Consider the following 14,970-nt stretch of genomic DNA (forward strand, 5'->3'; position numbering starts at 1 on the left):
AGAATGTACTTGGAATGAGCGTGCAGTTTGCCAAAGGCTTCTTTAGGAGGGACTATATAGTAGGTTATGTATTTCCCCGAGACACACTCCGTCTATATTCCGGAGATTAACGATGCTGAGTGTTGCAACTCTCGCCTAGCCTCGCATTTTGACTACCACCACTTCACCTGGAACCACAAATTCTGCCCAACAGTTTAATTAGAAGTCACTTAAGGAGGTTGCTCTGCCGGCACTAAATTTATATACACATGTCTGGTTTAGCATTATCTCCCATTGTGCCCACAGCCCACTGAACCGAAAAAGATTACACCGCTTTCTGCCTGGTCGTGGGAGATCTGCCTTTCTAAGAACATGAATGTGCCCATCCTGCTTGCCTTCGATGTTTCCGCGATGGAGTATTGCAGCAGGCATTGTTGCATGATGAGGGACTTCACCCTCGACCTAGCATCTCCTGTATACCTTCAAAAAGTAAATGATTATTTGTAATTACCTTTCGATGTCCTCTATTAAGGCGACCGATACTCCTGAAGCACCGTGAAACCGCGATCACTTTGCCGAGTAACAGATTGTTCTCACACTTCCGTGAATGCAAACCGCCCTATTCTTGTTAGATCCCCCACAGTGGATATCTACACGTGTGCGGAGAACAGTAACGACGACTTGCCGCTGTCGCTGTAAGGAAGTTTTTCTTTTTCTACTGCTCTTCAGGGACGTTCACGATGAAGCCGGCGTTCGGTTTCTCCATCGAGGAAATACTTCGGGACACTTCTTCGAGAGACCCCAGAGGTGAGTGCACGCACCTTCACCGCGATATTTGTATCGTTGCTCTTGCCGTCCCTTCCTGACACAAAATATAAGAGTTGGGGTTTTACGTCCAAAACCACGGAAACCACGAACCATGAGGGACGCCGTAGTGAAGGGCTCCGGAAATTTCGACAATCTGGTGTTCTTTAAGGTGCACCTAAATCTAAGCACACGGGCCTCTAGCATTTAGCCTCCATCGAATGCGACCGCCGCGGCCTGGATTCTATCCCGCGACCCTCGGGTGAGCAATCGAGCCCAATAACCACTAGACCACCCTGGCGGATTTCCTTACACAAAGCATGGCGTCCTCTACACGTACTATCGCGCTCAGTATGAGGTGCATCACGCGAGCGCGTGGCCGAGCGCTCTTCAAGGTTGTACAGTGGCGCCGATCATGGCATATTTTCGAGTTATCAGGAGAGAGTTTGGCTGCTCGTGCGAGCGCGCATCGCCCCCACTTGCTTGCTTTCATCCTCGAAGTTATCGTTTGATACCACCGCGGGGCAAAACGAGGGCGAAGGTGAAAGCAAGTGGAGGCAATGCGCGCTCGCACGAGCCAAACTCTCTCCCGATAACTCGAAAATATGCCATGATCGGCGCCACTGTACAACCTTGAAGAGCGCTCGGCCACGCGCTCGCGTGATGCAGCTCATACTGAGCGCGATAGTACGCACTTATTTCTATACGGTGAAACCACGTGTACCAATGAACCTTGGCCAACCAGGATATTGTGAGAAGAATGCATCGTAAACACATACGAGGGAAGGTGCGAGACTCACGTGCAAGCCCAAGGCAAGAGTCAAAGTCAAAGTCAAAGTTTATTTCACCAGAAAATTCTGGATAGTCTTCAGGGCTAAAAGCTGCTCTAGGCAGCTTGACTTGGTCCCTGAAGACCCTTACATTGGCAGCATACGACGTTTACAGTACAAATGAGCATGTAAGATCATACTTAAACATACATGAGTAATACTGTAAGAGTTGCAGTTAGGATTACATCAAGCAATAGCAATAGAATACAGTCACAGTAAAATTTGCATTTAAACGTTTAGTACAGCATAAACAACTTTGTAATACAAAAAGGTACTGCAATTGCAAGATCAAAAAAAAAGATAAAAGAACAGCATACTGTAAACCTGAAGGTTTACTGAAAGTACAGAAATTTTAAAGAATAACAATATCGCGTAAAGATGACAAAACAGAAAATTGAAATAGAAATGCGGTATGACAAGATAGGCTAAAGTTTGCACAATCAAGACATCAACGTGAGAGCTACAACATAGGCGCGAAAAATTCACGCAACTGCCGGTGTGTAGCAGTAGTAAGTTCGGCATATTCATTTAGGATGGATGGTAAATTATAGTGCAGAGCTTGTAAGTTATAGGTGGTTCGGTAACGAGGAACAAACCACGTAAAAGTATGTCGCGTACGTACAGTAGTGTCATTAAGTTTTAGGTGGGATATAGTTGCCAAGAATTCTTTATAAATGTCGGAAAAGTAGAACGCTTGTAAAACCCGGAATTTGTATAAGTGCTGAACCCGCATGACAGTGTATTCTTGAAAGACTGTTCTAGTTGAGGCCAGGTAGGGAATGTCTGCAATATGTCGAAGAATCTTCTTTTGCAGAAGCAAGATTTTATTTAGGTTCTGCTTAGTTGTGGTAATCCAAACCAGGTTGCAGTAATTCAGGTGGGATGCGAACAGCGCGTAGTATATTTGAAGCTTTACCTTCGTGTCATCCCTGCCTTGACTTTGGCAACAGTGTGAGAACACTCCAACGCCGCACTCCAGCCTCGCGGGCCGTTACGCGGCCAACCCGCAGTCTGCCAAGGACACTGTGCAGTCGATTGTCGAAAGAGACAAATATCTTGTTCAGTTGGCGCGATGCTGCCGCGAGGAGTGTTTAGATCAGGGGTCTCGAACACGCACTTGTGGCTCTCTTCGTCCGATATTTTTTTATTAAGTATGCTCTTGGCTGGTCTTAAGCATTTTTTTCATGAGGCGCCCCTTGCGGTCACCATGAGTTGTTACATAACCGTGAAAGAAAACTCAAAGGTTTTGAGTCATTTTGGAGATCGGTATAGGTATCGATATGCTGTTGGAATCCTGGTGCCAAATCCCCCTCACAAATGACCCATATGAGGTGTTTGCCTTCCAAATGGCAACGTTCGCTGAAATTATTGTACACGCCTCACTGTCCTGGCCTGTGCAAGATTTCGCGACTAAGGCCCGCTAGCTGAGGCGAGTTTGAGACACCTGGTTTAGATGATTCTGACCGCACACATCGGCGTGACTGAGACAGAATGACCCTCGGTGTTATAAAGCGTTCTCACGCGCATGCTACAGGAGGAGGAAATGACTTTTATTTAAAACGGCAAGATTGGGAAGGATGGACTCCCTTCCCTAGGTGGCAGCCATGAGTCCTTGTGCTCTGGCGGCATCCTCGGCTTGCCGAAGGACTTGGAGTTGCACTTCTGGGTCTGCGCTTAGCAGTGCAGTCTCCCACTGCTCTCCGTTAATGAATATTCTGTCTTGCCCTGACACTCTGAGGCAAGCCCACAGTATATTATTGAGGTCCGCCCTTCAATTATAAAACCTACACATATCGGAGTATAACTCCGGGTAGTATATAGTAGTGATACGCGACCGGATTCGGGAACGTGTTCGTCTAGGCGCCATGCCGTCGCCTGCTGCTTGATTAGCGAGGTGCGTGCCGGGGGAAAGCGGGCCCTTCCTAGCCTGTACTGTTTTGTAATCTCCTCATAACTAACAATGCGGTCTCTCTCCGTCCCCGGGCTTCGCGCTGCGCCTGTTCGTCCTGCCGATTCTCGAGCCAGGTCGTGCGCGATTTCGTTTCCGGGGAGGGAGGAGTGAGCAGGAGCCCATACAATATCAGCAAGCCGCTCAGCGCAAAAGTTTGCGAGAATTCTTAGCGCTTCCGGCGAGATCCTTCCCTTAACTTAATTTTTAACAGCGGTTTTGGAGTCGCTGATTATGACGTTCGCTTTTGTGGAGGCTAGTGCTATTGCTACAGCCACCTCCTCCGCCATTTCTGCCTTTCCTGTACGTATAGTGCCACTGACCTTGGAGTCCCCTTGAATATTCGTAGCTACTATGGCCATATTTCGGCCATTCTCGTATTCCGCTGCATCTACATAGACCACGTCCCGAGGGTTGCTGAATCTTTTATGTAGTGTCTTCGCCTTTTCTATCCTTCTATCTTGGTGATGCTCAGGATGCATATTTCTAGGTAATGGGGGTACTATGGTATGTCCCTTCACCTCCCGCGGAATGTCTTCTTTTTGACCCCATGTTGTACGTCATACGCGACCCCAATTGTGTACAAAATATGTCTGGCCGTGGGGCTTTGTGTAAACCGGTCGTAGTGTGCAATCGTGTGGGCCTCTATTAGCTCTGCGATCGTGTTATGTAGTACTAGAGCCGAGAACTTGTCGTTCGACGTATTTATCGGTAGACCTATTGCCTGTTTGTATGCTTTCCTAATGATGCACTCTATTTTGTTCTGTTCGGCTGCGTGTAGTAGTTTAAGATATGGGCTGACATACACAATGCGGCTGACGACGAAGGCTTGGACTACGATAGGACTACCTTCATACCATAGTTTTTGTTGGCTATTCCTTTGATCAGTCTGATTGCTTGGTAGACGCTGTTCTCTAATTTTCTTATAGTTTCTCCATTGTGACCGTTCTCAGATATACGGAGGCCTAGGACTCTTAGGTTCGCTACCGTGGGTATTTTATTTCCCCGAGTGAATATCGCAATGTCTGGCCTTTCCTGCAGGCTTTTTCGTCCCCTACATGTGGGTCTATATATGAGCAATTCCCACTTTTGAGGAGAGCACTTTAGACCTTCAACATACCTCTCTACCCTGTGAACGGCCTCCCGTAGTATCTCTTCAGTTTTGCCGTCGCTCCCACCCGTCACCCAGAGGGTGATGTCATCTGCGTACACGCTATGTCTGGGGCTCTCTATCTTGCAGAGTTGTGCGGGTAGGCCGTTCATCGCCACAATAAATAAAAAGGGAGACAGCACCGAACCCTGCGGCGTCCCCCTACTGCCGAATTCTATCTCTTCGGACCTTGCCTCTCCGATTGCAATTCTTGCAGTGCGGTTGGATAGGAAATCTCTCACATACGCGTAGGTTCGCTGTCCTATACCCAGTCCCTGAAGATTCTCTAATATGGCTCTATGTGTGATGGTATCGAAGGCCTTAGTGAGATCGAGGCCAAGGATAACCTTAGAGTCCAGAGATCGTGTCCCCTCGTCTAGTATCTGATGCTTAAACGTTAACATCATGTCTTGCGTTGATAATTTTGGTCTGAAGCCGGTCATGGTGTGTGCGAAGAGTCCGTTCTCCTCCATGTGGTTAGTGAGACGCGTAAGGATGACGTGCTCCATGAGTTTGCCTGTGCATGAAGTAAGTGAAATCGGTAAGGTTAGCCAACTGTGGTTTCATTCCCGGCTTCGTAATCATAATGACCTGGGCAGTCTTCCATTGACTCGGAATGGTTCCACTCTCCCAACACTTATTCATGTACTCAGTGAGGGCCTTAATGGACTCGTCGTCCAAGTTTCTGAGTGTCTTGTTAGTTATTTCATCAGGCCCCCGGCAGACCTCGGGTTTAGTCGAGCGAGCTCGAATCTAACCTCGGCCTCCGTTATACTAGCATCGAGTTTAACGTTGTCCTGCCCTTTGTACTCGGGAAGTGGTTCCTTGGTTGTGCCTGTAAAGCACTTTTGCCGTAGTTCGTGGAAGAGCTCTTCCTCTGTTCCTGCATAGTTATGTACTACTTGCTGCAGATTGTGCCGCTGTGCAGTCTTGGTGCTTTGCGGGTCTAGGAGACTTCGGAGAATGTTCCAAGCCTTGGACATCCTAATTTCCCTTTCCATCAAGTTACACGTGGCTTTCCAGTGTTGTTGAGTCAGCCAATTCGCATATACTTCTATCTCCTTGTCTAATGCAGCTACGTTCTCTCTTAAGTTAGGATTGTGTTTTTGGCCCTTCCATCGCTTTTGAATACTATTCTTTGCCTACCACATGTGCTGCAATAGTTTTCTGTCCACCTCCTCCATCCCCGCCTCCTCGGGAACGATTTTGGTGGCTTTCTTCACACTCTGTTGGAGTTTATCCGCCCATTTCTCTATATCCAGTATGGTCTCCTCCCCATCCTCCTCTCGGATCTTGCAGAAAGTGTCCCATTCTACGAGCGCCAGTTTTCTGCCCTTCCTTTTCTGAGGGCCTGCATGCACCGTTGTAACTACGATGTAATGATGGCTACCGAAATTCTGCTGCGTGTTTACCCATCGCGAATCTGGTACGTTCTTCGTAAATGTTAGGTCCGGTGTCGTGTCATTACTTACACTGTTTCCTATTCTAGTGGGAGCCTCAGGATTAGTTATCAGCGTAAGGCCCTCGTGTTGAGCGTCTGTCCATAAGTTGCGACCCCTTATACTCTCGATAGTGCATCCCCAAGCCGCGCGCGGTGCGTTAAGGTCGCCGACTATGACGAGAGCCTGTCTGTCCGCTATGCTCAACGCTTTGCGGAAAAGTGGACCAAATTTCGGCTTGTGTCGGGGTGGACTGTAAATGTTAAGCACAAATAGGCTTCCCTCTCCCCTACGGGAGGAGATTATTTCTATCAGGACGTGGTCTATGCTGTGCATTGCGGTATGCCGCGAGGTTTCTGTGTACTAGAGTCGTGACAGTCCCTTTCTCGCCAGCAGTACTGTACGATTTGTACCCCGATATGCCGTCCCCCTGTATCCTGCAGGGCGACGACATCTGGCGCCTCCCTGTTGATGACGAATTGCTGCAGACTTCCCCGTTGGTACCCGCGGACATTCCGCTGCACTTATTACGGGGGGTCATGTTTGTTTATGGGATCCCCCCCCCCCCCGATTGCCTTGCTATTTTCTACTGTGGGTGGTCTGCTATACGGTTTGTTCTTAACCGACCCCGCACCAACCAACCTAACGTCCTTTTGCGCGCTCTATCGCTGTTACTCTGTGCTCGAGTCCGTCAAATCGCTGTTTCATCTCTACGTAGATGTTTGTAATTTGATTTTGCAGTCCATCGAACATTTCCTTAAGCAATCCTTTAACCTAGCTGATTGAGAAGTCACCGGTTTCCTCTGCTTTTTCCTGCGCCATCCCTTTAGGTGGCGGTGACTCCCTGCTCATTTTGCGGGAACAGATGTCGGAGTTCGATTAGGCATCGGTGTTTTATTAACAGAGGGTGCGTTAGTAGTCGTACCCGTTTTCATCTGCTGCTGAAGCTTCGCATTTTCTTCTTTGAGTTGTTTAATTTCCTCTCTAAGCGTTAGGTTCTCGCTAGTAATCTGTTCTAACATTTTTTTTTAAATCTGCATCATCTCCTGTTCTAAGGCAGATCCCATAACATGAGTTGGAGAAGCAGTGCCTCACTTGCAAAACTTATCTGAGCGCTACTGCCACCGCCCCATCGGTTAGCTCTCGAATTAAACCTCGGCCTTGTTCTCGATGTGGTTTTGGACCGGGACCTGGACCATCCTGGACCCTTTCCCCCGGTAAGCCTTGGGAAGGATCTGGATCGGTGTCTTTCCAGGCTGTTCCTGCTGTTCTGCTTGTTTGTGTCTTTGTCCGACTGCTTGCTCGTTGTCTCCTTGTGGCCGTCGGTATTGAACTTTATCAGGCTTCAACGCACGTTGCCCTTGCCTCCTGCTCTCCTCGTCCGTTTCCAGCGACGTCTCCTGACCAGGTACGGTGTCTTGTATTTTGCCTTACACCTCTTGTCTCCAGCGGGGTGATCCTTACCGCACTCCACCTCGCACCTGTGATCTTGCGCTGGATTCTTGCTTCCACAGCCTCTGCACACCTTGTCGTTGGGGTTTGGGCACACGTCTGCTCTATGTCCCAGTCTGCCATGCTGCACGCAGGGAAAAGGCAATGCATACTCCGTCGGCTTCAGATCGATTCAACGGGCTTTTTTTTCGAGCTGACGGTCTTGTTGTCGACGCGATAACATACCAACTGCTAATTTGAATGCGAGGGCACACTTGCAGGCTTGAGCGCCCAGAATCGGCGCCGGTATATGCGGTGATGAGCACAAACTGTGCAGTTGCAAACTTTCACAAGCATTTAGTGCAGGATAAGATTGACTGGTTCGGGGTGCGTGCGATGGGTCGGTATATATGCACTCGATCCTATGCTCTTCTTCATCAGCTGTTCCCTGTCGTCATAGATAACGCGGGCAAAGCGTCTTTTCCAACTGCTGACAAACTGCGAAAAGCTTTAAAAGGAATGAAATAAAAGAAATGTACCGAGAAAGGAATGTCAAGAAGGTCACACTTTTCTAGGGATTCCCTTTTTGGTGGCATATTCATTTTTTCATGCTTTTTCGCAGTTCTTCAGCGATGCGACGATCCGCCCGCATTTTGAGGTTTCCACCGGGTGTCTGTGGTAGAGCACTGCACGGGCCGGATTTTACGGCCCGGGCCCGCTTTATGAAGCCCGAGCCCGGCCCGGGCCCGTGGTTCCAAGCCCGGGCCCGGCCCGGGCCCGGGCGTACTTGACCGTACCCAGCCCGAGCCCGGCCCGGGCCCGTCGTTCCACGCCCGGGCCCGGCCTGGGCCCGGGCGTTCATTACTAAACTAATCCAGGGCGCGCTTGTTCATGACCAGGTCCGACCCGGGCCCGCTAGAGCATATTAGTTGTTGATGATGATTATTAATTATGCCGTGCTCTTTGTAGCGGGCGATCGGACGGAAAATTCGGCGTGTACATGCATCGAAATGTTGCTTTGCCCGCGGTGGTAGCTCAGCGGTTAAGCTGTTTCGCTGTCAAGTCCTAGGACGGGTGCGATTCCCGCGGCGACGGCGGCCGCAATTTGATGGGGGCGAAATGCAAGAACACCCGTGTATATACTTACCTTTAGGTGCACGTTAGAGAACTCGAGGTGGTCGAAATTGATCCGGTGCAACTACGGCGTGCCTCGTAATCATATCGTGGTTTTGGCACGTAATACCAAGGAATATAAATGAAATGTACCGTATGTGTCAACCTCGAATAAAAGACCGAAATCTTTATTCCTCCCGTGAAAACAACCGTGATCTGGCCCATTGTTAGTGCTGTTAATATATATATATATATATATATATATATATATATATATATATATATATATATATATATATATATATATATATATATATATATATATATATATACCGGGTGTCCCAGCTATCTTTAGCCAAGGGTTAAAAAATACAGTATTAGAGGCAGGCGAGTGAAATCAGTTGCAAATTGCTGACAGCCACCTTGCGCGCTACAGACCATTTTTTGTTTTGTAATTAACTAATTTGTTAATTAGGACGATTTAACTAATTTGCTAAATATTGACTTTAGGCAAGAAATCCTGCTTGCAAAGTTCGAGAGCGTCCTCAGAAACCCCAACTGCATTATTTGTGATAAAGAAAGTCTCACGTATACCATTTTTTCCAAGCTGCAAAGAAAGCCCGCGAAATACAAAAAGAACCACGTGACTAGCGCGCTCGCGCGCCGCGAGAATGCTGCCCTCAGCCGAGGTTTGAACGAACGAACATCACCTGCCGCCGGGACTCGCCGGCTCCGTTGCAGCGGTAGGCCTATAAGTGGGCGGTGGTTTCTTGGCCCGTTGCCAGCCAGCTGCGCGCGTGACGGTGCAAGTTGTAGCGAGCGCGAGCCAAGAAACCACCTTTAACTTATCGGCCTACCGCTGCAACGGAGACGCCGAGTCGCGGCCGCAGCTGATTTCGTTCGCTCAAACTACGGCTGAGGGCAGCATTCTTGCGGCGCGCGAGCGCGCTAGTCACGTGGTTCTTTTTGTATTTCGCGGGCTTTCTTTGAAGCTTGGAAAAAATGGTATACGTGAGACTTTCTTTATCGCAAATGATGCGATTGGGGTTTCTGAGGACGCTCTCGAACTTTGCAAGCAGGATTTCTTGCCTAAAGTCAATATTTAGCAAATTAGTTAAATCGTCCTAATTAACAAATTAGTTAATTACAAAACAAAAAATTGTCTGTAGTGCGCAAGGTGGCTGTCAGCAATTTGCAAGTCATTTCACTCACCTGCCTCTAATATTGTATTTTTTAACCCTTGGCTAAAGATAGCTGGGACACCCTGTATATATATATATATATATATATATATATATATATATATATATATATATATATATATATATATATATATATATATATATGAAGGAAAGAAGAAAGAAGTGTTAATTTCTAAGGGCTCGTTTTCTTTGTTATACACAATATTAATGAGCACTAACAGACAATAATGCCAAGGAAAGTATAGGGGATGTTTTTAGTAGTAAATGTAAGGTAAATATATATATATATATATATATATATATACGTGATCTGGCGTGTTTATAAGGAAACCCACCACGATGTACTTGTTACTTTGACAAAGTCTGGTCCCGCAGACAAAACGTTAGTGAAAATATACAGTGCCAATCTATATCTATAATGGTGAAAAAAAATAGCACTTCAACTGCTTTTCTATTTTTATTGCTAAGCTTTACTAAGAGCCAACTCTTTGCACGTGTCAGTTCAGCTTGGCACAGTATACCTTAGGCCATGCAATGCATAACGTTTGCGTGTGCTCGAAGGCCCGACTTACGCCTTTTAATGAGCGGGTCCGAGTCCGGCCCGGCCAGCAGCCTCAAGCCCGGGCCCGGCCCAGGCCCGCAGCTTCAAGCGCGGGCCCGGCCCGGGCCCGCACTTTCAAGCCCGAGCCCAGCCCGGGCCCGCCGAAAAACGCTTCGGACGGCCCGGCCCGGCCCGTGGGCCGGGCCGGGCCGGCCCGGGCCCGTGCAGTGCTCTAGTCTGTGGTACTGCAGCGGCGCCAGTTCGGAGAGGCATATGATATGGATATATGACATATACTATGACATATAATATGTCATATGATATGGATAATATGGATATAGAGGTGCGCATGGAGAACCGTGCGTTCTCTATTTGCGAATGGTCACCGATCATCTACAGTCAGTGCAGTATCCACTGCAGCTTGTCCATGGAAGCAACCTGAAGCAGGATTACTAAAGATGTCGCGAGTGCAGCATCTAAGCACTTGGCCAAAAACGGAGAGCTAGGGAGCTTTTGCTGTTGCCAGAAAAAGGCTCAAGTTTATTTGCTTCCATTACAGAGACGAAGAGCGGGAGCGAAAAACTACAAAGGGCTCTTGCTCCTGTTGGCATTCAGCCAGCAGCAGCGGGAGCCCTGTTAGTGAATAGCCACCCCGCTAAACCTAGGGTAAACCTGCGTTTTTTCTTTCGGATTTTTTTTCAACACAGGAGAGATACGGACCAAGTAAAAGGGTACGGGTACGCATTTGGGCTGGTTGGTTCATGGTTGCCAGTAGAAAAACAGCGCTAAAAAGACGGGACGATCGTCTGTGTCCTTTCTTCGTCCCGTCTCTTTAGCGCTGTTCTAAGTGCGTAGCACTTCGGGCTTGTCGTCTACCCAGTATCGAACGGTCCCGCTCAAAATCAAGTGGTCAATACAGGCCTAAAACAGGGTTAGCAGTGCTCAAAACGTGGCTAAAATAAACGAACAAAGTCTAAAATAATATAATTAACAAAGATAACCGAGAAGTAATCGCAATAACTAGCTTAAAATAGCTAGAAACGCTAGGAAACCTGTGGCTGACACTCGACCGCGCAAGACAGGGCGCCACCACCTCGCCAGGAGAGCTATTGCTCCTCCCACCGGCGCCGACCACGGCCGATCTGAAGGCGCGCGCTCGCAGGAAAGAAGCCAGCGCGCGCCTCCGGACCGGCCGTGCTCCGGCACTACACCTGAAGGGGGAAACAACCTGAGGGAACTCGCTGCAGACGACATGCATCTCAACTGCCGTAACAAGCAGGAAGTCGATAAAGCGGAGCAAAAAGTAGCGCGCATGTCGCACACCCAGTTTGCGAATCTCCCTAGCAAGATTCTATTCGTTCCGCCCTACATGCTTACCTCAAACACTGACATCATTGACGATTTGGTAAACGAAGTAGGAAGTCTACGAACGGGAATCACTGGGCATCTATGCTAAGCACTTCCTCGGGCTTCACAGTAGTGAATTTTTAGAACAACACCAAACGCTACGCAAGAACGAGTTCCTTTTTTTTCTGGTAGTAATGTAAACGGGGGCGTGGCCGGACACCACCCAGGTTTAAGAAAAGATCATTTTTCGGGTGAATAAATGGCGCACGTGCAAGTGACCGAGTCAGAAGTGTTCAGGAAGGTCTGGGAATTCCAAATCTCTAAAAAAACTTCTTTTTTTGGCATGATGTGTTCGTCCTCCAAGTCGCTCATGCAGTCCTCGTACCCTTAACTTAACGTCCGTAGGCTCAGTGTTCTTATATAATATAGGTACTCACGCTTTATTGGCAATTATATGGGGCTGGTTTATCGTGGCACATGGAACAACTATTAGCATGTCAAGTGTATTTCGTACAATATGCCTTGCAGACAGCTAGACGCTACTTCCGACTGATCCACTGTTGAACGAGAGAAAAGATATCAGCAAAGCCCTGCAAGAACATGCCAAAGGGTTGCCGAATGTATAGACGAGAAAACCTGGGCCAGGGGTCGATGCTGCGCCTTTCTGAAAAGCGCCCCCTTTTATCGGAAATCTCGTTATGCGATCGCGCACGGCGCACCGCCGGTGATTTGTTGACATTGCGGCTGCGTGTATTCTGTGCTGCTGCACGAGCGCGCGTGCTTTCTCTCTCTCCCCCTCTCGTTTTCCGCTCGCGCTACGCGTGCGCTCTTCAAGGCGCTCGTGGATTCGCTCGCTGGATTTCAAGCAAGACGGACGTGCCGACCGCGATGTCCTGGATTACTCCTCGTACCTCTCGCTGACCGGCGCCCCATGACGGACTCCTCGCCCGCTATGCCGTGCGCCGCTCATCGACGGGGCCTTCGCCGCTTCGCCGATGTTGTGCACCGTGCCTCTAGCTGTGTTTCGCGGACCCGTCCCTGAACTCCCGTGACCGTTTCCCAATCTTTCCTGTCCTCTTTTCTCTTCGTTGGATGGATGTGCTCCTATCACTTTTCTCTCTATTTTCCTACTATTCTTTTATTCCCTCCTTACCCCCACCCCTACAAGGCACTGCGCCGTGTCGCCTATAGGCAGACAGAAATTAGGTGCCTTTTTCCTTTCCTTAATAACCACAGAAGAAGAAGAAGGCGCTCGTGCGCGTGTTCTCCTCCCGCGCTGTGCTGAGCAGCAGTGCGCGTGCTCTAGCTCGCGGTGCTCACGTGAGCGCGCTTGCGCTCCAACCGTGCGCTGCGCTTGCTTTAGCGTTATATTGAACTCCGGGTCATGGTCTCGCGGGGTCGGTGGAGATGGTGTAGAGCACGTTTTTCAAGAGACTGGCCAAGAAAGCCACCCTTTTGGGCGACGGTAATACCCTGATGGTCGAGAAAATGGAAAGTTGAAAATACATTAGTGAGCCATGCTTTTAGAATGGTGAAAATGAATGGCACCACGACCGCGCAGAACATTTATGACGAAATTTCTGCAACTTCTAGATGAAAATAAACGCAAAAAAAGTGCGAATTAGTCACCCTGCTTCAAAACGCGTGTGTATATGAGAGAAACCTTTATAAATGATACAGCCAGCATGGACTAATTCATGCCAACCCGAGTTTGGCATGAAAACCACCCGAAAACGGGCGTGTCGCCTCCGAAAACGGATGTTAAGCTGGGCTCCTTGGTTAACGATTTTTGCAGTGAACAGCACAAGGGCACAGGATGAAACACCGCGACGAGAACAAGGACAACAAGGGTACGGGGACGATAGGACAAGAACTTTGTTCCGCTGTTGTCCTTTTTCTCGTCGCGCTGTTTTATTATCTGCTCTAATTATGAAACGACTAGCCCGCATGAAGCTGTTAACAATGCACAAGAGCGAAACAAGAAAGGTGCGTTCGCGTTTGCTCGCTTCACTGTTCTGTTTTTGCCCATAAGTTCTCCCAAAGTTTGAGGTGCGCTGTTTTCCTGGTGCTGCGGTTTCCGAAAATAGAGCAGTGCGAAGACAAAAACACGACTGCTATTTATTGCATTCCAATGTCATTTCAGAGCAACATATAAGCCACATTGCTAAAATTTCTGGAAAAAAGATGCGTACACACACACACACACACACACACACACACACACACACACACACACACACACACACACACACACACACACACACACACACACACACACACACACACACACACACACACACACACACACACACACACACACACACACACACACACACACACACACACACACACACACACACACACACACACACACACACACACACACACACACACACACACACAAGGGCGGAACGCTTAGACGATACTTTACGATAGCATGGCTTTCCGAATAAAGACCTCCTGTGTCACTTTCTTTTTTTTTTTTCTTGATATCCGAGTCACAGTAACTACTAAATGGGCAGGGTTCACAATTGGATCATGCTCGAAAAACAACGCAAGAATATTATAAAGGAGTGCTTCACAGCGTCTATGTACGTGTCACTTAGTGCACATGAAAAAGAAACAAGCTACTGCAGGAGCGCTGAACTCTCAGCTGACTAACATTGTATTTTCAGTAGTGGAGTTGTCTTTCTTTTTTTCTTTTTTATTGCGCCGTCTCTCGTTCCCCGCGTAGCATTACCAAAACTCCCGAGTCAAGTGTTGCTGCATGAGCATTGTCTATGTTTCACTCGTTTTGCTGCTTTCTCACCTTGTCTCCCCCTTTGGGTGAGTGCGCGATCACAGACGGTGAGGACGAGACGGCAGACCTGGAGCCTACGTATCGCTGCCCGTCCATGGACATTGCCGAACAGTTGCTGCTGCTGCCCCCGACGCCCTGTTACGGGATGCCCCAGCCGTCCCCGCTCTCTGCCGGCCCCCCGCAGGCACACGGAGTGCCTTTCGCGGCTGCCTGCTGCGGAGGGTGCCTGTCGCTTCAGCTGCTCTCGTGGGGAGTCTGCCAGCCCTCCACCGTCGCCAGTCTGCCAACGCAGCCGGCACAGGTAAGACATAAGGAAGATGCCGGCACGTAATGCATCAGTGTCTTTGCTACGCGACTTCACTACACCAGTGGTGTAGCCGGAAGTT

At 48.7% G+C, this 14,970-nt stretch overlaps 1 protein-coding gene across 1 annotated transcript in view; it reads left to right on the plus strand.

Annotated features, from left to right (window-relative positions):
- The first annotated feature begins 719 nt into the window (after positions 1-719).
- Positions 720-14,970, plus strand: part of LOC119379355 (zinc finger protein 358) — a 21,905-nt gene continuing 7,654 nt past the window's right edge. The window contains exons 1-2 of the mRNA XM_037648701.2: positions 720-786; positions 14,629-14,885. Coding sequence (XP_037504629.1) covers positions 720-786; positions 14,629-14,885 — 324 coding nt within the window. The remainder of the gene's footprint in view (positions 787-14,628; positions 14,886-14,970) is intronic.

This window comes from Rhipicephalus sanguineus, chromosome 1, assembly GCF_013339695.2.
Source record: "Rhipicephalus sanguineus isolate Rsan-2018 chromosome 1, BIME_Rsan_1.4, whole genome shotgun sequence".
NCBI lineage: Eukaryota > Metazoa > Arthropoda > Arachnida > Ixodida > Ixodidae > Rhipicephalus > Rhipicephalus sanguineus.